Source organism: Cylas formicarius, unplaced genomic scaffold (assembly GCF_029955315.1).
Source record: "Cylas formicarius isolate icCylForm1 unplaced genomic scaffold, icCylForm1.1 PGA_scaffold_10__41_contigs__length_53128322, whole genome shotgun sequence".
Lineage (NCBI taxonomy): Eukaryota > Metazoa > Arthropoda > Insecta > Coleoptera > Brentidae > Cylas > Cylas formicarius.
In genome coordinates, this window is record NW_026844214.1 from 17,257,611 (window position 1) to 17,282,813 (window position 25,203).

At 35.8% G+C, this 25,203-nt stretch overlaps 1 protein-coding gene across 1 annotated transcript in view; it reads right to left on the bottom strand.

Annotated features, from left to right (window-relative positions):
- The window catches only part of LOC132708325 (homeobox protein homothorax-like), a 71,911-nt gene that overhangs the window by 5,280 nt on the left and 41,428 nt on the right, over positions 1-25,203 (bottom strand). Inside the window, exon 5 of the mRNA XM_060680593.1 lies at positions 1,936-1,994. Within this exon, the coding sequence (XP_060536576.1) occupies positions 1,936-1,994 (59 nt within the window). The remainder of the gene's footprint in view (positions 1-1,935; positions 1,995-25,203) is intronic.

Sequence of the window (25,203 nt, forward strand, 5' to 3'; positions counted from 1 at the left end):
GTAAAGAACGCACAGGAAACAATTAGACAGCCACAAAGACAATTTTTTTCACGAAGTGCAAAAGTTTCTTGAGTAGATAGATGGTAGAAACTTATAAGTAAGAAAATTTTTCGCCGCTTTAGGCTTGGTTAGTTTATTTACGCACTTGTATCTGCGAGATTGAACTTTATACAACTAAGTTTGTGTTTGGTTAACAAGTTTTATACTGTTCTAGGAAAAATGTAAATTAGAATAATGAAATGTTGCATGTTAAATTATAATATAAATCAATAAAGCTCTACTGGAACACAAGCGATCATGTGTATGTATTCTAGTGGTAAAATGTGCAAGCAGGTCCAAGTGATTGCTTGCAGTGTCAATTTTAAAACACTGTTTTGGTTAGTTGGACTCGAATTTTTATTTGATCTTTGTGAAGGAGCAAGCAAATTATAAAAAGCCGACAAACCAAAAGTCCTATTTCGCAGTTATCCAAAAACCAACACAATTTTCGTTGTAGTAAAGGGAGACGTGTTAGTTATTAACATCATCTGACTGAGGCTGTACTGAAAAGTTGCAGGCATTTGAGTAGTGGTACTACAGATGCATACTTTTACAGGGTCGATAGGATCACAAACAAAAGAAGTCACGAGACACGACAAGAAGATATATTTTCGTCATATCATGCGATATCCAGAAAAGGAAGAAAAATCTAATCCCAAATAGAACCTGGAAGAAGACGCACTTCTTTTCATGGGAATCTAAAGCCGACTTATGGACTGTCAACAGAACAAGAACAGGTGTGAAAGTGCCGGTAGCCAACGGGCGATATGGCAGCACAAGAAGAATTTGACGTACTTCTTTGAAATGTCAATTTTAATATCTTTACACCATATTTTGTACATTAACTGTTTAAAAATGGGCCCACTCTTTCAAATTGCATTTTTCATATGAAATGCAAAAGGAAAACCGGGCAATTTGACAGTTCAAAAATTAAAAGTTGCCACACACGAACGAAGCTTAAAACGTTTCCCGTGATTTGCCCAAGTGTTTATTAAGTCTCTTTTTGACTTTGAAAGACGTGTGGCACGGATCCCGAAATTCCATCAAATTTCCCTCCCCCCATGCTACGTCGTCGTTGGGGCTGTCTAACGGAACCGATTGTGTGCCGCGCGGTGATGGATCGGCCCGTGAGGGTCAATGGCTCCCGCCATTTCTCTTCGCTTGTCTTCAACAGGAACAGAAAAGCTTTGGAATCGATAGCGAACGAAGGAACACTTTTACACGGGCAGCCATTAATAATCCGCAATGGTGCGGCAGCGGCACTCTGGAAATTCTTCTCGAAATGCCAAAATAAAAACGAGAGTCGACGGTTACGGGTTTATATCGGGTGCGAGGGCACGGTCCTACGATAACCGATCATACAAGACTTTCCACTTACAATTCATATCGGACCGATTGCCGCCATGGGATCGGCCCATATCTTCACAAAAATGCATACAACAACGTTAGGCTTTAATGGAAATCACGATTCATTAAAAATTGAGATAAGTACGTCGCGGACGGAACGAAAGGGAAGAAAAAGAGACTCGTAGTACATGTTTCTGAATAACGTTATTAGATTATATAGTTTCGAACCAACGATGTGTTGCCCGGATTTGTCAGGTGCCGCGGCTCGCGAGGTTGCCAAACCACCGGAAGATCTTACTTGTATCAGGTCCCTTGTACTAAATGTATAGTAACCTCATCAGAATTATAAGGGAGTAGTAAAGTATTAAGATTCCCTCAGATGGATTGTCAGTAATGAAAATTCAGTTTGCAGAAGGGTCTAGAAAAGAGCCGACCCATATTACCAGATTCCATAAAAATAGTGCACATTTTGGGTTTGAATTTTTATTGTCGATATAATTGTAATTGTAATTGTAATTCTGGGGTCGGTACACATTTCATGGAACTTACCCGCTCGGTTGGACTGGTCGATCATTGGTTGTACTATCCTCCGCCTCGCATTAATAAACCTGAAAGAACAAAATTCATAAACCTACGCCCAACGCGTGTGGATGCGGCGTATACAAGAGCTAGAGCTAGAGCTTGAAAACATCTTAATTATTATATAATAAAAATAACACGAATAGTTTCGATACATTGTATGCTTTTAAACGCGATGAGGGAAATGACGTGCCATAAGCAAACTTCAGACGGTTTTAAATTTCGATATTTTCGATTTTCGACTAATTGTAATCATGTGAACCGGCACTCAAAAAACTAGGGTGTTTACTTAAACCTGATTCACCAGATATTTTGAAAACAGACAAATAAACTTTTTAATATTATTAAAATTGCGCCTTTTCCAATGCTAGTATTTATTTTTCTATTTAATCAAATCCACAACAGTATTGCTATTCAAAATAGGTACATATGTTTCTACATATGTTTCGTCAAATTAAAACAATATAGAAATAATATATAAGACAAATTTTTTTTTGTTTGAATTTGATTCTTGGTTCTTTATTTCACTAAACAGTAGATTCAATATTTTTATTCCCATTAAGTCGGGAGACAATTAAAGGGGGTTATAAAGCTACCGCAATTACTAAGACTCATTCTGTCTCAGGTCGTGCATGCTCCCAACAGTAAACCTAGTATTTCAGGCCATATTAATAAGTTGCTTTATTGTTAATATAAGTGTTGCGGTGTTTTTCAAATTTGGATTTGGTCTACTGTAAGGACCTATGTACTATCAACTCTAAAGAGTCCCTACCCAGCAACTTTCATATTAATAGAAAGTTTTTCCTTTATTGGGGGTTATGGAACCGGAAATAATTTGTTTAAGTTGTGTTTAAGTACAGATCATTTTGTGTATCAAGATTTGCATTAACTTTTGCTATCACTGGTTTACCATCTTTTAGACGGAAGACATTACCGCCATTGTCTGCGAACTTTGCAGCAACACAATCAGGGGCAAGACATTTAAAAATACTATTTACTTAGATAATAAAGAATAACGGTTCCACGACGGAACCCTGAGGCACCCCCATCTTGACATTAAGTCACTTTTAAGTAATTTTGTTATCATTAGAATTAGCAGTACTTGGTATTGTAATAGATTGTTCTCCATACCCCTTATTCCGTAGTAAGCGCCCTCGCCTAAAAGTATATTATTTTCGATATCCGCCACCGATTGCTTTGCTAAGATAGCAAAAAACCCCCTTTCGCTTAATCTCCTGATGAAACAAATCGTCCGCGTACGCAAACCATATTAGTTAGCACCTTAGATATTATGTTTCGTAAAAAAGTGTTAATTTAATCTAGATAATCAGTAAACATTTTAGAGAAACCAAAGCATAGTACTGTACGCCTACATTTCTGTAGCAAGTCTTCCCCGCCCTTCTCGCACATGGGAACCACTTTAATGATTTTTAATATCCCAGGAAAAATACCGTCCCGAAAAGATTTATTAACCAAAAACAATAATGGTAACGCAATTATTTTCGAAACATGTTTTAGTATAAACGTTGCAACGCTATCATATCTCAACGATAACTTCATATTCATTTTAACAAATTAAAAAATCTAAAAGTTCAAGCTTTTTTTTTAATTCAAAGCCTCTCGTCAAGACAGGGCACGAGACTCTACGTTTGCGCAGAGATCTTTACCTCGTTATTATAAAATAAAAAAGAAACATTAGCCAAGTTGCCAAATCACCATTTTTAATTTAGGGAAGGTAATTAATATGTATTAGAAAGTGTTGACGCGTTTTACATCAAATAATGCAATGATGCTACCTACTAAACCAATCACTTTCAATATCGTTTTTTGATGCAATCGACAAAAACCAAGAGAAATTTGGATTACCTCCGCCCATTCGTATTGCTACATCAGCGATTTCTCAGACGCGTAGCCCGCGACGGCCCAAAAACACGAAAAAAAAAAAACAAAAATATAAATATATCGGTGTGCAGTCGCGCCGACAGTTGTCAGCGCGTGTCAAAGTAACGCTACAACTAATGCGGCATGACACCGGAAATGATTGGGTTTTCTGCCAACCGATTGGTCGCGTTTCCGATATTGGATGTGTGTAGATTTGTAAAAACAGCAAAACGCGCACATATATATCAATCCGAAACGCAAACAATATAAAACGGGGCAGATTAAAATCAGGTATTACTACTATCACGTCCCCACCACATCGTTAAGAGACTTTATTTCAACATTTTTTTTGTGACCGGCAATAAACAAATTTCAATTCGTTTGTTGTCATGTTTATTTTTGTATAGGAGAGAGATACAAAATGTTTGATTGTCCGAGATGATTTTCGTTCAAAATGGCACAATGCAAAAAAAATAGTTACTTTTGGGACTGTTACATTATAATTTCGGTTTATATACTAATGAAACAAATATCCCACAATATTTTGCACATAGACGACGATTTCGACGACAATACCGGGTCGTTTTTCTTTCAAATAAAAATCTACGTAACACGTTCCGAAATTTCTTTTACTAAACTCTTAAGCAAGCGAAGTGGGAATCCTGCAGCACTGCTACTCGAACTGCTATTAACTCGCTATTGTCAACTCCAGTATTCCTGAAGCTACAAGTTCGGTTCGGTTAGTGCAGGTGTAGTATTTTGTTTTTGGATTAAAGTTGATGTAACCGAAATATAAGTGAAAATAACATTTCCGAGTTACTTAAAAAAACTGTAGTTTTTTTAGATAAAAGGCGACCGAAACATATTAATTATGATATTTATATTAATTATGATAATTATGATAATTTAAATTATTAACACAAACACCAAGTTATGTAATTAATTTGATGTCGGTATCCAAATTATTTCGTGGTGGTAAAAATCACAAAATCACTAACAAATGGTTTCTACCACATAGCTATTAGATATTATCGTGGCTCTACTACGGTAAAAATGAGCAGCAGGCAGCATTGATATTTTTGTAGAGGTTATGGTTATGATTTTCTGTGAATGCTTTCTACATTTCATCCATTAACCTACACTTTGCGCTATTTTCTTTCTAAACGGCGACTTTCACACACAAAACTCGTTTTCCCAGAACATTTAACGAAATCTGGGCATATTTTGAGAAAAAATACTGCCGTAAAAAAGCCGCATCCAAACTTATTGACGGTCTGCCAGCGGCTATGTTGATTATTGAATCTCGGAAGGTCACTGAGTAAAAAAAAATTTTTAATCTCCCGCATGCGTATATTTGCTTCATAAGTTCTTGTATTACCGGCCTAGTAGCTATATGGTTGCTACCAAATGCTTATGGCTGGCTCTGTATGTCTCGAGGTTGTTCTTCAAAATTTTTTTTATTTGTTTTATTTTATTATTTGTTTTATTTATACCGGGTCTCAACTAATTTGTAGAGACAGTATTGGTGAATATATCAATTAACGACAATGTTACGATGATGTGTTTGCCAATTTTTTTATTTCTATTCCGACTTAGAAAGATGTTTTAAAACTAATTTCCTCCGATTTATTACCATACTTATCTTTTTAAAACAAACTAAATGAAATGTTCAAAGAAACGTTGGTCAATACCTGTTAGGACATGTTTTTAAAATTGCTCTACAATGAATCCACATCTTCGGATGCATCGAATGTCGTTTTCATTTTGGACACACACCGCCATTTTGGTAAAACAGATAAATATATTCATCATTCGGTTATATTTCATTTTAGGCCAATATTTTAGCATTCCATATTCCTGCCTATCGTTGGCTAAGCGTTTTTGAAGGAATGTGTGGAGTGTTAAACAAATGAAATAAAATAACTGACAAATTCCAAGATATTGAATATGAACTTTAAAATAGTTTTTTATTGATAAACGTTATTTTTGACTTTTCCAATGATAAATTGTTGGGTGTTTAATAACGTGTATGTGTTTTACGTTTTATTTAACGTTTTGTCTAAAGTAAGATGCCGTTGTTTTTTATTTATATACGTAAAAAATTTTTGACAATCCCATAAATGATTAAAAAAGTATTATTATGAATATTATATTATTATCATTATTATATAGGGACGTTTATATTCTACGAAACATTTGTAAACATTATAGTAAAAATACATATAAAAAAAAATCAATTTTTGTTTTTTGTTCGGATAATAACGTGTATGTATTTTATGTTTTATTTAACGTTTTGTCTAAAATAAGATGCCGTTGTTTTTTATTTATATACGTAAAAAAATTTTGACGATCCCGTAAATGATTAAAAAAGTATTATTACGAATATTATATTATTATCATTATTATATAGGGATTTTTATATTCTACGAAAGATTTGTAAACATTATAGTAAAAATATATAAAAAAATCAATTTTCGTTTTTTGTTCGGAATGGATTTTTTTTGCATTCGCTATCTCAATCAGCATAAAAATATGCTACTACTTTGCTAATTTAACCCACTTCGTGTCTCTAATAAAAAAAAACTCGCAATAGTGCCCACTTAACTTGGTACACTTCATATAGATTAACAGACACATTTTTCCTTCGACAGAAGAACGCAGCGAGCTAAAAGTTTCATTCGCTTCAATATTATCTATCGCTTCCTTTCGGGTTTTAAAATTGCAATTTCTTACGCTCCGGTCGCGAGTCTAATGAGCATTAGAAACGAGAGATCTACGATAATTGTTCTCTCTCGCGCGCCGTTCTTCTTTTGCCTCCGTATTAAATTTAGAATACCATTTGCCTCCTCTCTAAGTACTTTGGTCTCAAAAAACGGGCCCGAAAATAAATTCGTTTGTTTGGAGAGGAGAACAAGGGCGGTGCGCGCAATGCGCGCTTGTTTATGGGAATTAACTTAAAAGTTTGCGGAAAACATTCCGAAAGTCGTATTTCGATTAACCCCGGGCCGCCGAGGCGTCTCTTCTTCCCTCCGCGTTTCGCGTCACACATAAACAAAATTACTAGGAATTTTGTAGGATCAATTTCCCCTATCCATTAGGGGCGGCGGGGTCGCTACCGCTTCCCACGGCGACTATTACAGTTGCACCATTCCCTGTATTATTCATATACGAGTCGAGGAAGTACGGCACATCGATTTCTGATGTGTATGGGCTTGACGGGCACTTCATCTTTCCGCAATTTGCAAAACATTCCCGGCGATACGCGCCCGCCTTTTGGGGAAAATCAAAAAACGGACGGGAGGGAATAATAATCGATGAAGCGCGTACGAAACGCAAGTTGTTTTGCAAAGTTTAACGCGATATTTATTTTTCAAATGCAACAAATATAACATGCCGCTGATTAAAGAGGAGCCTATAGCTTATCTTTTATATACAGGGCAGTAAAACAAAGTTACTTTTTTTCACTAAAACACTGCTATTTGTTTGAAACTGTTTTGGCATTTTTTTTCTGGCAATCGCCTATGGGGAAATTTGGCTCTATAATGTCAGAGAGCAAGAGCCGGACTTTTCTTTTTGACGATGTAATATTCTAAGAGGTAAACTTTTTCCTCCTTCGTATACATTATACAAAATAGACTCAACAAAAATGCAACTAAATAAAATAAATAGAAAATAGTGGAAGTTCGAAAAAATAAGCTTCAAATATTATTATTATGTCAAAAAGGCCACAATTAATAACATCATCAATTTTGTCTTTGTGTCTTTCAACAGCCAGGTTTGTATATATTTTTTAAAGATATGTGGTCTATGTTATTAGGAATATGAATATTTTTTAAAAGTTTTTTTCCATTTAAGGATCTTATTTACAAGATTCTTAAATTATGAATGTAAAAGAATTTATGTATTATTGAAACATAATGGCCAATTAAGCCAAAACGGTAAGTCAGAGATCCGTAGTATGTTACATAATTGAAATTGCTATTAAAGTGGCTATTCGAAAATCCAATAATAAACGGGGTGTCGCATATAAGAAAATTGAGAAAAGTATCATTTTGCGAAACGTGGCAACACCGCGCATTTTAAGAAAATATTTTAAATTTGACCATTGCCTAAAGCAAAGCATTATTTTCGTAAAAACAATAGATTGAAAAAAGTTTAAAAAGTTAATGAGCAATCCAACAACGATGGTTTAAATATAACTCTAATTATGCTAATAAGTTAGAAACGGTGCATCACAGACGCATACTCATATATATATGGTTGAAGTTGTCTTTAAAAGGACTATCCAAAAATGCAATAAAATGTGTTTTATTTAAAAAAAAAATGTAACTTTTTTTACCACCCTGTATATAAAAAAGTGACGCTTAGGAAAAAAAAGGTTATTTGAATAGAAACAACTTTAGTATTTAAATTATTTTTGTAACCCCTGTAGGTTTCGAGATAAGGTGGCCTATACCTTAAACGGGCCACCCTTTAACCGGAAAATCATTGTTATTGTGAGTACCGTTTATTTTAAGCTGTATTTAACCCCTGTTAAATTTAAGTGTTCTTTGTTGCTTGTATTTTTAAAAAATATTTCTACATATAAGTTACCAAGAAAGCAAACGAATAATATTAGTAATTATTATTTTATAAACATTCCAAATATTTTTTTAACATTTAAAATTGCCGAAAAGTCGAAGTACAAGTGAGTAAAATAAAGGAAATAGTGCCACATGCTCACTCACCAACGTGCATTACAATGCAACGATGTAAATAAAACAACACAAACAACGAATAATTTTTTTCGTAAATGGAAACTGTTTTATTTTCTGTACACAGAACCCATTTGGTTCTTCAAAAATGGGGTATTTTTCCAGCACATGTGAGAAAAAAAGTTTCTTTTCTTATTGTTTTGAGTTGAATTTTAATCAATTTTGCTAACTATTCTGAGAAAAACGCTCTTCCTCCGTCGATAAAAAACATGAATATAACGACCTCATAAAAATTCCAATCTGATTAAACGATCGGTCTCTGATGGAGAAATACTTAATTGATTTGAATGAAAAAGGTTTTTAACAAGTTTTTTTAGTAATTTCGCTAATTGCTAATACAGGTTGCTGGAAAGAATAATTAAAATGAAATTGAAAAACCATACTTTTTTCGAATGTCCCATTTAAAACTGGATGTATATTCCGAATATCTGTAGTTTTCGAAATATTTCTATTTAAACATCTCTTGCAAATATGGCTCATAGCTTTTATATCCCGCAGGAAAACAGTATCAAGTATCAAAAGAAGAGAGATATGCTGTTGTCAGTAAGAAAATTGTCGTCAATAATTATACCAGTACGGTTAAATTACACACAATTACACATATTTTGATTAGTTTTTTTATACACTCTTGCAAAAATCTAGAATTCGTTAACCGCAAAAACTGGCACCATAGTTACTTAAGAGAATCATAAAAAAAATAAAAATTAAAAAATCTGTGAACTATTTTCTGAGGCCATCATGATTATTAACTTGAATTAACTCAACTTAATTAAAATTACGGTTATTTACAACGGAAAATGAAAAACTCAGAAAAATATACAACTCTCCACAAAGTTTTGATTTTTTTTTTAATTTTAATTTTTTAGATTGTTACTCATCACTCTGTATTAATAATTATCGAAATTACGAAAGTTATAGAAGAATTTTCAAATTTTTGTCAGTTCTGGTTCTGCCATAACATATATGACTTCTGAAATACGGGACATTGAAAGACGACTTGCACAACCTCTGGCAAAAAGTGCATGGCATAAAAGAGACGAACTCACACACAAAAAACCAAAAACACCACGTCATCGATAGGATTAAGATATCGTTGATAACATTAAATGGGTGACTCTTAAACCGGGGATCTTGATAATGTATTATAAAATGCACTTTTATTTAGCTCTAAGTGAGTGATAACGATAAAATGATTCAAATTACGAAATCCTAAAGTTAAAATACGTGATAGTTGTGTTTGTAGTTGAGGAATATAAAAGGAATACATCAAGTTTTGTTATGTAAATTCTTCACAAATTTATTTACTCGATTTTGTTGTAATTATTTATGTTTTAGTTAAGCAATTTATTTATTGGTGCATATTTCTTGTTATTAACTAATTATCTGCGATTCATATCATGCCAAAGAAGAATATACCAATTCAATGATATTTCCGTTGTTCGATATTCCAATCCACAAATACTTTGGTCGCAGCTCCGTACGGTTAGGTTTAATTTTTGGAGTGGCGTTTTGTGTTTTCATGTATACGTTTGATGTGATTATGAAAGTTACTGAAGTATGAAATCTCAAAACATGAGTGATTCAAATGAGGGCAGCACAATCTCTTCTGGGAATACAGCTTCCCAGTCACCGAAAGGGTTAAACTTCGATGCTTTAAAGGCTCACGTGATTGCCCATAAAATGGACTGTACGTTTAAACATTTGTGAAATTATATTAGAAAATTATAGGTAAAACATCAAAACTTGTTGACTTTTTAAGTTCGTTGGGAATATGATATTGACGAATTGGCGGAGGAGGCGATAGTTAAAAAACAAAAGGTACGAAAAAATGCGTGTAAATTTCGATCAGTTTTTCGATGCTTGGGTTGTGTTTCCGTTAAACGGTAAACCCGAGAGGGCACCGACGACGTCGAGGGGCCGATCGACACGCGGAAGGATCCGCTCCGCATTGTTTTTGTCAACCCTTTACCCTCTGGGGTAAATTTTCGAGGGGCGCGCGCGCGCGAGCCGTCCCCTAATCCGTTCTAATGGTCGGCTCGCAGCCTCCGTTATCTCGATTCCTGACACTTGTCGAATTTCCGATCAGCCGAACTTTTACAAATAAACGTTATTCCATTTGCGCCCCGGTAATTATCGACGGGGCATTAGGGTCGAGATGAGAAATCGCTTAGCTTTTACCCCTTCCCCCAAAAACAAATGATGGATCGGGTAGCGGCGGCGAGGGGTCGCACATAAAAACAATTACATTATAGCTCTACACGTATATATACGTGCATTATTAAGACTGGAATCAGATGTCGCCACCGTCGTCGTTGTCGTCGTAGCACGCGTTAACGCCGCTACACGGGCTGAGAGCGGAATTATGAATGTGCCCAATTACATCTTAAAAGCCGTGCTCCATTAATTTTCACAGCTGCCGCCTCTTAATTGGGATCCGCGCGCTCGATAATAAACGCAGACCGACCAAACGTAGTTGTTCTCTGCGTATTTTCCACGATTACGTGTGCGAGAGTGAATCTCGACGACATTCGAAATGCAAATAATAATTTAACCCTTTATACTCCTCGAGGAGGGTTAAGCACGGTTAATTTGAGCGATCGTTTTCGTGTCGCAGCCGTGCATAAATAATTTGGATTGGCCGCGCTAATAATAACTTTAATCCTGTTATATTCGCGGAAAAAACTTTGGTTCTATAGAAACCGAATAAGCTAGTTCTCGATAATTTATGTTATTGCGTCGCGGTTACTTACACACTCGAAGTAATCACTGCAACCACACATAAATCGTCCTTATCTTGCATCACCCAAACCATTATATTCGTTACTTAGCGGGTATCTATTTTCTTAATCGGAGTTCACGTTCGTTTGAGTTTGTTCTCAGTGTGTGGCATTTGAGTAAATATAGTCTTCATTTTTTACGATTTTTGAAAATTATTTACCAATTGTAATAAATACACCTTATATACGTATACGTATGTGCTGCTGTACACCTCTACTACTTTAATCTAAATCTAAAACCGCCTTAAGGGCCACCAATCTCATATATTTTGGGTGGTATGTAATGTTTGAGATTCTCTTACTCTATTCACTTCACGCTCACGTGAGAAAATAATTATTGCTACTTCGTTCTAGCTCTAGCAGAAATCACCATTGGTGATCCAGACTTGCCAGTTAACCCGCACACGACTTCTTGCAATCATCACTGGGTAGGTTGTATAGCTATTATAACTTTTGAAACTGTTGTACGAAACAGGTTAAATGGCGAAATTCCAAACTATTCTTATAAGTTGCGAAATCAGGAAATTATGCGCTGTCCAACGCTCCTTCGGTTTATGATCTTTTACGGTAGCAATCCATATTTGTTGTTACGGGAGATATGTATGTCTGACCAATTCAAGTTTTCTGTTTTTGATTGTAACCAGAACTTTGAGATCTTCGTTTACTCTCTGCAATACGGTTTGATTTGTCATTTGTTCTCTAAATCTTTAGCTGTTATAGAGTGCGGGAAGTATCAATTTACCCTTCGAGATAATACCGCATGGGTTTGGGAGCAATCGGGTGTTTTCGGGTTACGAATTCATTCATTGACGTGACCGTCAGAAATGACAAACGTCAAAATTCAAGCCGTGTGGTAAAATCTCCGAAAACGTCCGATTGCTCCTAAATGGTAATATCCTAGAAATGCTCGAAGGGGCTTGAATTCGTGGATCAAGAAAGTGACGCTTTCCGCACGCTAGGTATTTTACAGAAGGGAGTAGAAAATAGTATATTATGCAACAACTGTGGTAAACGGCATTTGAATAGCGAGTTTATTTGGAACGAGCGGAGTGAGTAGTTAATATACGAGTGACTTAAAAAGTTTACCCAACGTGTTGTGGAAATTTTTTGCCAAACAACACAAATACCTTCACTGACAACAGCGACGTGAAATAAGTTAAAACCCCAAAACCAAAGCAGTCGAAGCACCGAAGTCGTTCAACTGTTTCGTCGCGCAACAAATACCCGAAAACAACGCATTCGGTAAACTTTTTAAGTCACTGGTTTATTAAACACTCGCTCCGCTGCTCTCCGCTCGTGTCAAATAAACTGTTGAGTCAAATGCCGTTTACCGGACTTGTTTATTTATTTATTTATTCTTGGATACAACTCGCATTTTAGCATTTTTGTTTATGCCGAGCTCATATTCTTCACTAGTGACTGTCACCTTGTCGATCAGCCTCTGTGTCACTTTCGTCAGCATACCTTATTTTGTCTTTTTATTAATTGAGACTAAAATCTTCTGGGCTCAATTTTCCTCTCTTGTGCCGAAGTGTCGGATATAATAATAATTAGGAACGCCGCAGAATGTTATAAGTAGCCAACGTCTACCATTCGGCACGCAACGCAATTTCCCAAACCTTAAAGAAATCGGCATCGAGTTTCCGTAATGCCCGTTATTGCCTATTTGACCGCCATTTCTATGCCCGTCTCGATCCGGCTAAATAAAGCGGCGATCTTTGGCGCGGTCAGCGTGACATTTCGATGATTTGTTCGATACGTGATATTCGAAATTGCGATTGTCGGACGGGCGGAGCCCGCAACCGACCCCTAACGGTAATTATGTCGTCGGCAAATGGTCGGGGTCTCTCTAAAAGAGCAGCGGCAGCTTGCAGGAGTGGCGACGGCAACAACGGAGAACGCAGCAGGGTCAAATCGTGGACCGGCATCACGGGCGTCAGCTTGCGACCCTGCGCGCGTTTATGTGCCAAGAGATATTAAACTGAGAATTTATTGCCGCCCCCGGTCCATAAAGACAAGGCCGCCGCCCCGAGAGATCTACAATTACTGTTTTCTTTATTCCAGCGCGCCACATGTGTGCGTGTATGTATGCGTCTGGCAAACTCCTAAACCGAAGCGCGGGGAGGACCGCGCCGGAAGAACCCCTTCTTTAATCCTTGCTCAGGAAGCGTGCATAACTTGTCACTCCTGCTATGCGGTGATTAATGTTCGAGAAACAAATTGTCTAGAAAAACATCGTCTTACGCCGCCGCCGCCGAATGCGACGACCTTCTTCGGTATAGACGGGGACGCCCGCGTCGCCTTTCCTAGTCAATAAAACTCCGCGAAATTGCCAACGCTCGTCAGCTGCGCCCTATTAAAAAAGCTTCAACGACTATTGCAATAAATAGAACGTTTCGGAATCTTTTTTTAGAAAGCATGCGTTGTCTACGCGCTTTATTCGTCAATTCTTTGTCCAAGAGCAAAGGGGTGTGTGGTAGTGATCGATCAGATCATTGGTATGATATTGTAGCTTTGAAAAATTTTTGACACACCAAACTTCCAAACGATCCAACACAATAGATTGTGCAATTATCTTTTCGATCTTAGATTATCTTCTTCTCTTTTGCGATTAAAGTCGTCACCTCTACTTAGCACACTCGTCCATTACCGACATCCGTCGACGATTTTTGACTTCTTGACGACCGACACATTTTTTTTTTACTCTTCTTATTCGTCACTCAACAACCCATATACTAACGCATGTTAACAAAACATTTACGAACGGATACCGGAATAAACAGCTCCCCCTGCTTCCGCCGCCGACCACTTGATCCCCAACCGATGTGAACGATAAACAAAACAACGGGGTTGTTCGACATTTACACTTCAAAACGTTCACAAAACGCTTAGGAAACAAAAACCAGTTAATTAAAACTGATATCAAGGTTTTTAGGGCCAATACAAGGGATTCTGGCGGCAGCCAGTGGATGTTAAACCGCCACATGCAATGCTCACGACAGAATCCCGCAGTTGATTATATAGGACCATAACATAGACCCAGAAAACGTCCACAACATATCTCATTTGTTTTGTTCACCGTCGTATACTATTGGTTGCCTTAATCGTAAAAGGCTTTTCGCAGTTTCCGAATGCCTGAAATATAATAAACATTATGTTAATTTATTCCAACGTAAGTAATCATTATATATCTGAGTTTGTCATTGCTATTTGTCGACCTCAGGTTAGAATTCAATTTAATCATCGTATATGTCGTGGTGGTGACCATCAAAATATTAGAAGTATTCTGGGATTATATTTGAATGTGGTCTCAATAGCATCGTTGTGTACGTAATAAATGCGCTAGAGCTAAAAGAAAACCACAATCGTCAGAAAATGCTACTAGAAAACCCTAGAGGGTAGTTTCAGTCACGTGTTAACGTTCTCAGGACCAAAAATGAATGCTAAGTCGGTGCGTAAACCTAGCGAAAGGCAGCGTAGACAAAATAATCTTATGATTTTTGGTATTAGTGAAGCGATTCGGAATGAGTGTGTTTCAAACAGTGATTCACATACTGCCGTGGCAATAGACATTATTTTACAGGCGTACCCTCAGTCAAAGGTTGAAACGATAAAGGTAATTAGAGTTGGCCCTGAGGATGCAGCAAGGAAAAGTAACTTTACTGATATCGTACGTAGAGCAAGGGATGGAGTACAACTAATTAGGCTCGAATATTAAGACACAGATTAACGTTGCCTATAAGAATTATCTAGTTAAAGTTGAGAATTCTATACATATCTATCCTAGTGAGTTTTGGTCTTTTATTAATTTAAAAAAGACATCTGACACGCTTGAAGATGGTGATCGTCAGTTTCCAGTCTTGCTGAAATAACTAACCTTTTTGACGATTATTTTAGTTGTGTTTTCATTGCACCATCTGAGGTAAGTCGCCCCGTGGCTTCTGGGCAGGGTAGCTCATGCTGATGATTCAGAACTTCAAGCATTGAATAGTTCGAATAATAGATTGTACTGTGGTCCTGATGGAATACATTGCTTTTTGATTAGGGAATGTGTAGTTTCATTTATAAACAGCTTGTCTTATCTTTTTAATCTTGTGCCCGAGACACGTTCTTTTCCTAATACTTGGAAGTAGGCTAAAATGAATGTAAGAGTAAAATTTCAAACTATAGGCCGGGTCTATATTATCACCTCTTGCGAGGGCTTCCGAGAGTTAATCAAATCAAATAAATCAAACATCAACATCAACAACTCAAAATAAATGCATAGGAACTATGCATCAGTTCAATTTTTACTTTTTACTGCTCTGAATTGTTATCGTAGATCTATTTTCACATTCCTTCGCGTACAGTCAGAATATATCCAATGTTCCACTTATAACTCACTCCACAAACATTTTGGTTAGTCGACTCTTTCAAGCAATGGACATTTTTAATTGTATTGTAAATTGTAAATGGGATATCAAAACTCATATCACATTATTATAATATATTGAGATAAAAAATTGCTGGGCAGATTCCAAAAAAAAACATGCTACATACCTAGTATTTTCTTTTTCTGTTTACTATTATGCTGTATTGATAGACAGTGTATGTTTGCAAAGTGATGTTTATTAAGTTCGGTTAAGTAAAATTATATATATATATATATATATATATATATATATATATATATATATATATATATATATATATATATATATATATATATATATATATATATATATATATATATATATATATATATATATATATATATATATATATATATATATATATATATATATATATATATATATATATTATTCTAAATCTCAAGACGTAATAAACTCAAAACTGTAACTGTAATTCAAATAAGAATAACAACAACAGGCTGCCTGTGGTAAGAAGAAAAGAAGAAAATAGCTTAATATATGAAAGTGACGACTAAACCAAAAGCATTTGAGATTAATATGGAAATAACCACACTATTGTGGAGATTTTGCAAGATTCAAATTAATAGAAGTATTGTTGTGTTGCGACATTTTGCCGGGGGTAGAACCAATAGAAGTACAAATAATTTGCGAGTTACAAAACAATTGTTCCGGAAAGAAACCCGATTACCATGCGCGTCCCAAAATACTTTAATTAGTTAATTTAGTGAAGGAAAAGTTTTTTTAATTCATTGACGTTTTCATCGAGAAAGGGGTTATTTTTAAGACATCCTGTATATAGAAACAGGCAATTTACATAGTCAGTTGATGAAGAAAATGTTTCCAGTGCCTGGACAAACAGTTAGAAGTCAGGTGCGCGACCCAAGATAAGCGCGAACGGTGACCGCGGTGGCGGTGCGCTGAGGGCGCACGCTGTGCGCGCGTACGTGTGTGTGTGTGGTGCGTTAATTCGAATTTTGGAGATTACGCACGTAGCACGCTTCATTGGAAATCCTTGCGCGAGAGCGGCTGCTGTTCTATGGAAATGTTGGTCAAATATATCATTCCGGCTTGACAGTGCAATTCTCTTATCTACGCCCGCCGGCAACGGGATCCCGGGGGTTGCTGAAAAACAGAATCAACTCGGCGAACGAGGCGGCGGCGGCGGCAGGAACGGGGGTTGGACCGGGGCCAAATTACAAACAAAATGCGAACCGTTTCGAAGCATGGCATCTCGCCACCCGATGCCAAAATGGATTTTCTTTCGATTTTGGTAGTGAAGAAAACGCCTCGCGAAATCGAATACCTACGGATTACATGTAATTTCTAAATTTAGAAGACAAATTCATAACAGTTTCTAATATATAGTTTCCGTAGTAGTTTGAAAAATGTGTCTAATATAATAACAGGAGATTTCTAAGGTTAACTCTGCATAACAGTCATTAAACACAAAACTGAAAAAGTCTCCGTCAACTTTTTTGATTTTTTAAAAGTTTCCTCCTTGTAGAATTTTAATAATATTGAACTGAGATTTGTTTCACCTAGTAGACTCAATGCGTAAGGCTATTAAGAGTGTTTCAATATCTAGAAGGTGGAAGGCTTTTTGAAGTAGAAATCAATCTAATAACCATCTCGAACTATTTTGAGCAACTCCTTTGCTACCTGGTTAACAGATTTACTTTGGGAAAATTTTGGTATTTTAAAAATGTTTCGTGAACCGTACCGATTTCGAACTAAATAAGAAAAATTATTCATTTGTAACGAAACCGTTGTTTTTCAAATCCACTTTTTGGTACTATTAAATAAGTTTTCAAAATTGGTGTACACTTAACAAAAAAGATTCAAAAGATCAACAAGTTTCAAAATCAGGCAGAGAATCTAAATTTATATTTATATAAATTCAAAGACATTTCATGGTCTCAATTATTGAGTTTCCAAAGTGTACGAACGGTATCAAATTACAATTTATTATTTTCGAAATTTTATTAGTAAACTGAAAAAAAAAAACAGCAACATTCAAACTGAACACCTTGTATCTGAGTATAAGACGTTTCTAAATCTAAACTAACATGAATTTTCTCTTATTTTCAGCTGAGGAGCGCGCTCTTAAGTTGGGTTCGTGAATTAAGGAATCATCCTGTATATACACAGTTCAAAACTTAAACAATGTTTGTTGAAAAGCAAGTTGTTATCACAGTAATTGAATAACGGAATTCATTCTTAACAGGCATATTTCTACTCCTTTCTCTACAATACCCGATTATGGCATTTATTGTAATAAAATACAAATACAATGTTATAAGAGAAGTGCAATATACAGTTTTCATTCCACACGAGTAACCTGGCAGGTCGAAAAAAGATCGTACATACTGAATACTTTCCAAGGATACTGTTAACTAAACTATAAACTACTTAGACAACTTAAAACTATACCCAATTGTAGCCATGAAGACATTTTTTAAAAAACCTTAGTAGAACCAAAAAAAAAAAGGAAAAAAAACCGTTAATAATTCTGGATTTTGTCCCTAGTAAATAAATAATAACCCTTAGATTACTAATTTCAACCTAATAAGTATACAGAGTACAAATACAGATACAAAAACTAGAAAAGAATCGTGGGCAAATAATGGATAAATGGATCAAATTAATAAATTTGAAATTATTAGTTCTTCAAATCTATTATACTATTGATTTTATCTCTAGTTATTTCAGTTTTAAGAAATGTTTTTAATCTCATTTTAAATAACGAAAGTGGTTTACTATTAAGCAATCCCATTTTTTTTAAACTGTAGCAGAGAGATAAAGAAAGCATCTCTGTTCTATTGTTCTCGATACCTTAGGCTTTGTTCATTTTGTTTTTGGTTGGGTAAGGATGTTCATAATTTCTAATAGGAATTTTATTTAATAAGATTTGGACCCTTTTATTAATAATTTCTAAGTACAAGGTTTTAAGTTGGTCTGGGTAAAATTTTTGAGAAAAATCTGAAAATTTGTGTAAGTGGTCTGTTTATTTGTCATATATTCGGAGTGGTAGTCCCATCTCAAATGACTACCAAAAATTACTCCAAAATACTTAAATTTATTACAAGATTTGATGTGAAAGCTACTCGAGTTAACTTGAAATTTTGGTGTATCATATAATAGTAATTTATTGCTATAGCAACTAAAAAGCAGAAAAACAGTTTTTGTAAAGTTTATACTATATTTATTGTTGTTAAACCCTTTTATCTGTTCCCGTATCTAAAATGCCTAATTACACATCGATCTAGCGTGCGGGAAGCGTAACTTTACCACGTCAGTTTCGTTTCCCACGAATCCGAGCCACTTCGGATTTTACCCCACGGGTTTGGAAGCAATAGGAATTTTTGCAGATATTTCTTATGGTTTGAATTGTGACGTTTGTCACTTCTGACGGTCATGTCATAAGTATAAAGTAAACTTTCACTGGTTCCGCTGCTCGTTCCAAATAAAATCGAGACTCAAATGCCGTTTACCACACTTGTTCGCATAATATAATAATCATTTATTTATTATTAATAATATTTATTGCTTACATTCTGCTATCTACCAACCCATATGACGTAATATCTTTAATATATCCCTTCCAATTTCATTTTTTCAAAAAGATAGCAACAGCTCCAAATTTGTTTTTATTAAATCAGACGTGGCTTCATAAATTTTCGTAGAGGCTCCTTAACACTCTATGAAAAAATATAAGACTTGGTTTTACCAATTTTGAGTTAGGAATGGTGACACACATTATACTAAACAACACAGCTTAGGGATGCTAGAGGAACGACGCACCAGTAACATATATTGCACGGTGTACGTTCTAGCATAACATTTTTCTACATCATCACCTGCACCACGTTCCTGCTGCTGCTGAATAATAAAACGTTGATATATCCATACAACATGTATCGGAATCAATCAATACCGGCGACGGTAAATTACCTTTTATTACTTATTCTTTTCCAATCGCATAATGAATGCAACATCAAAGCCGTATTATGGCTTTGTTATTGTTTAGTTTTTAATGGCGGTTTTATAAACGATAATTTTATGGTAGACTTTTTCCGCGTTTTGTTCTTGCATTTCTCGTTACGTACTCGCTGCGAAAATGATAATAACAACGGTCTTGTTTTTTTTAAATCCTTCACAACGTAATAATTTATCCCCGCTGTTAGTTCCAGGTATAAATAGACCCTAACAAACGACATTGATGGCGCCACATGTACTTGGGTAAATACGATATTCGATTAAAGAGCTTTCGATAGCGACATATCTGTTTTCCCTGTTAGAACGTCCGTTTCAGACAGTGAAATAATACCCCCGCGGCATTCAATCCTATCAGTTGCTATTACAGAGGAGAACAATACTTCTTTCCATTCAGCCCGCCGCAATCTACAAGCCTTTTAAAAGCGAACCACGCTTTTATTGTGTGGATTACTTTTTGTCGAAAAAGAAAAAAGTGTAATAAGGGGGCGGCTTTATTTTCCATAATTATTGTTTTAAACGAAGGCGTCTTTGAAGCGTTCGAAGGGGCGCTACAAACACAACATTAAATTATTCACAGAGAGAATCGAGTTCGCTTTAATTAAAAACCAGGAGTAATTGAACAGATTCGTAAGTAGTTCATTTGATATTGTCATTGTGGCGTAACGTCCCTGTGCTTAGATATTTTTCGCACAACAATGACCATAACATTAGAAGCCAAGTAAATAAAATCTTTATGAACTACATTTTCTTAAATATTAATAATTAATTGATAAATGGATCTAAATATCACATACACAGTATCACAAAACAGAACAACAACATTTTGTTAAAAAGATGTTGCCGCCCTTAAAGTATTTTGTAGGTAAAAGTGGTTTTACAACGTGGATAAGCTTAATGTGCTAAACGAATGTTCTTTTAGACACTGCAGATTCAATCTCTCTTCGAGATCGCAAAAATAATCTCAATGCACTACGTTAGTTATCTAAAACTATAAATCCTCATTTATGGCCACCAAATATGGAAGGATGAGAAGAAGAGTTTCAAAAAAAGAAAGTGAATGTTAGGAGCCCTTGTCAACTTGTGTATTTCCGCCATTTTTGTTAAAAAAAATGATTACCTGAAGTACTTTTATCCAAATAGAGATTCATTCATGAAGACGATCAAATTCCATCAATAAAGCTGAAGAAGTGTTTAAAACTACTGCATACTATTCTTTTTCTAGGTGTATATTTTTTTGCCAAAACAGCAGCACGAATACATTCAGCGAGTGACAGTGACGTGACTTATAGAACTCACAAACGTCAAATTACGATGTCTGAAATCTTGCAAAAACATCCGATCGCTTCCAAACATCTAATTCATGAAGGTAAACGTGACCCGCGACAGAACTACTAGCTAGCTTCTTAAAATTAGATAGTCTGTTATCTTGATTGGCGCATTTTAGAGCAGACAGTAAAAAATGTTCTTTTAACCTCTAACTCATCTCTTAAGAACAAATGAGTAGAGAGGATAAAATAATTATGTATACTCTTGATATATCCTGTATATTCTTCTTTGATTGCCTATGCATATAATTGAACGTTGACAACGAGACCTCAAAATTTAAATCTGTCTTTGACAGTGTGAGCCCTCGACATTTGTTTTCGCCTCATTCTTCTCTGTTCCTCAATTTTGCCTTCCAGAATTTACTGTATATACAATGTGATTTTAATAATTCTATTAGTCATGACTTATTTCGGACATAACGTCAGCTAGAGGCAAAAACATAATGCTTCAGACCTACCCCTTCAGCGATCTACGGAAAGTCTGTAGTTTCTAATTGGAAAAGCGGGGAAGATGAGCTCAAGCGCGCCGCCTAACTTATTAGCGTAAACTTTTTCCGTTGACGGTTTTTCTCCGATCAAATCGAAATCCAATTTCGCTATTAGGGTAGCGCCAGTATCGTACCGCATTAGCTCCATTCTTTCGTAATTGTCGCAACAGAGAAAGGGCGAGGCAGCCGCGTATACCCACCTGATCCATTAAGAGATACATCGGTTCTATAGAGAACGACACCGCCCTATCTTTCCGCGGCATTCATCACGGACCTGAAGCCAGCGAAAGATTCGGTAATTACATTTGCGCGAGCACAGAATGTAAGCGAGCTATGCAGATCACATTTTAATGCAATTCCATCCATTATCGTGGCAGGACCATTAACACCCGCCCTGATGCAATTTGGATTGTATAGAAACGGACTGCTACGGTATCTGCTCCTCGTCGTCTCGCTATATATAGGAACCGAGCGTTTCGGAAAGCTATCTGCCCGCCCAACCACCCCTTTGCTCCTCGTCGTCGGATAACACAGGCGGAGGCTCTGATGAAATTACACACGCCGCGAAACTCTTTGAATGGCATAACCGTAACCTTTCCGTCCAGAATTAGCACCGGCAATTCTTGCGATTAAACGTGCGGAAAATGGATGCGGTTCCAAAGCATAATTATCGAAGTTACATTTGAAGCGAAAAGGAATCTAGTGACAAGGCGCATGTTAAATCTTTGTTGTACTAATTACAGGGCTTTTCCCTGATTAAACCTTTCAATAATAGATGAACCAGATCATTGTCAAACGCTTGAAGGTTTCTATTGTTAATTTTAATGTACTTAAAGTTTTTGACTGTTCTTCTATTTCCATTACGTGCCTTATCCTTACCTTACACCAACGTGCCTGTCACTACACTTTACATAAAATATGTCGAATGGCCTAAAAAGGAACACGCAAACGAAGATGAAGAATAATTTGTGTCAGATTTTGTATTGCTTTAGTCAATAAATAAAACACCTAAACTTTTGTATAAAATATTCTTAAGACAAACAAAACGAAAGCGTATTTAATAAAAAAGCCATTTTTGAATGAAGCATGAAGTTTTATTATTATTATGTTGTTTACTTACAAAACCGAGTTTTCCCAAAATACTGTTATGATACACTCTGTTAATCAATTTAAAGCTTTCTCATAAACTATATTTTTTATTTTGTTTGTATAATATGTGTACCGCCAAACGACGTCATCTGGAAACAGATGTTACATTTTTGAATGTTGGTCAAGAAGTTCTTAGAATCATTTTCAATCAGAGAAACTAAAGCCCGTAAAGGATCTGGTGGTGGGACCAATTGTGGCAATTTTACTTTGCCTGCAGCTTAACAAAATCCAGTAGATTCGCCAGTGTATTTGAACGCCAAATTATGTTCATTTCCTCAATTGTTACCGATTTGTCGGCACAATAATCAATTGCCGGATCATAGTGGAATGCAGCTCGTTCAAAAATCACAGGAACTGCGTCTGCGCATTCAATTTCATTATGCCGTGATTGATGTTGTTGTGTTTGACGTGTACGAACTCGTTGCATTCTAAGCCTATCCACCTCATTGTCACTCACTAAATAATGCAATTCTGACATAGCAATACGACTATTTTCTTGATCTTCGCACATTTTATTGACTGCGACGACCTTCTCCTTCTCCTTCTCCTTCGGCATCGCAAATTGTAATGAATCAAATTGAGAAAATTTCTAGCTCACTCAGCAGTTATCACCAAATATAAAAAAAGAGCCAATTACATGGAATGTCACTATCACAAAAGATCACCAAAGTGAAGAAAATTCTTGCGCACGCATAGATATCGTAACACAATATCATAATACTTTTTTACGTGTTCTGAAGTGCGACAGGATGGATTGACATATTAGTTGGTTGTCAAATCTTATGGTTGCGTATAGAACTTTAATTTGTGACAAAACTTAATATTTATCAATATATAAAACAAAATAATCAAAAAGATTAACAACTGAAGTTAGCTAAAATGAAGTTTCGAAAAGCCAACCAAATTGAAAATCAGTACTGCTAATGATCTATAACATTTTGTGACTATACAATTCGGTCGCATTCGCGATATTATCGCTTTTATTGAGTTTCGGAACGTGACATTAAATCCTCCAATGCGCACGCAAAGACTGTTTTGATAGATATGATTGAATTTGAACTTTGTGCAGAGGTAATAAACAACAGCAATAAGGATCAAACTGACTGTATATTTTATTTAGAAAAAACTGTTTAAACTAACCAAAACTATTTCCATAAGAAAATGTAGAGAAAATATTTTCTTTAATATAACAAAATAATCACCTTATACAAAGGCGCATTCAAGGATTGGCGAGGCTTGCAGCAAGTAACCTTTGGTGTAGGAACAAGGAAGCACAAGAACAGTTGAATCATTGACCTTTGTAAGTAAACGATTTTACTTACCACTTATTAACAGATAAGAGCTGCTAAACATATTCCAGAAAATATAACCCTGTTTTTCTAAAAAGCATCTAATGTTACAACAAACAAATCCTTTTGATCTGGAAATGTATCGAGGTTTTTATTTTAAAAGTTGCGATTGAAATAATTCTTTCAAAACTTTCCAGCATCTTTAGTCAATACAATTACAAAGCGCCCTAGTGCCTACTACACTCAAAATGCGAAGTGAAGGATTGACGTAACAGTTGAATAATAAAATACAGATGAATAATTTTCTGAAGATTTCGGTGGAATTAACTAGTGAATAAAAAATTGGAACGGTTGCTAAATATGATTTCCGATCGATAATCGCACTATTCGCAATTTACGTATTCACGATTCGCGATTCGGAGCCTCCGATATGGGAGGACAATCCTAACATGATCCGGAGTTAGGAATGTTCCCACAGAATCTCATGGCGTACAAAAGGTGCCATTAATTACGTGGCCGAAATGCCATCAGACATTCGAACAATGAAGTTGGTCAATGTTGTTTTGTTCGATACCGATCGCACTCTCTAAGATGCCGAGAGAGGCCGACGCTAAAGAGCCACATGTTGTAGACACTTTGGTTTTTATCATCGCTGTTTAATTTGTTTTCTTTTTGGCCGATCGACGTGGCTGTTAATTAAATTGGCTTTTTTTGTTTTGTCGTCGTCGGCTTTTAATCTGCAATTTGTTGAGATCGGTTACGGTGAACGACGTTAAAGATCTGCATATATTAAATCCGGGAACAATACAGCTGTCATACGAAATATGCGTCGCAAAAAACCGAATCGCATTTACACATGTTTGACGACATAATCTCGAAGATACTATAATTTATGTGCTTTGTGTTTTATACTTATGAGCTGAGGACTTTTTGAAATGCATCTTTCGCCTTTTTCACTGACATGTTTTGGTTTGCAAAACAACACACTACTGCAGTGATTTTATCAAAAATGTTATACTTTTACCGTTTGTGCTCATTGTGATTGGTGTTTGGTGTAACTCTAATCTTGCGAGGGTTTACTTATATATAGTCGACCCACTACTAAATGGTAATAAATTAAATAAAATTATTTATCATGCTGGCGTTTTTGGTGTATCAGGATTTACC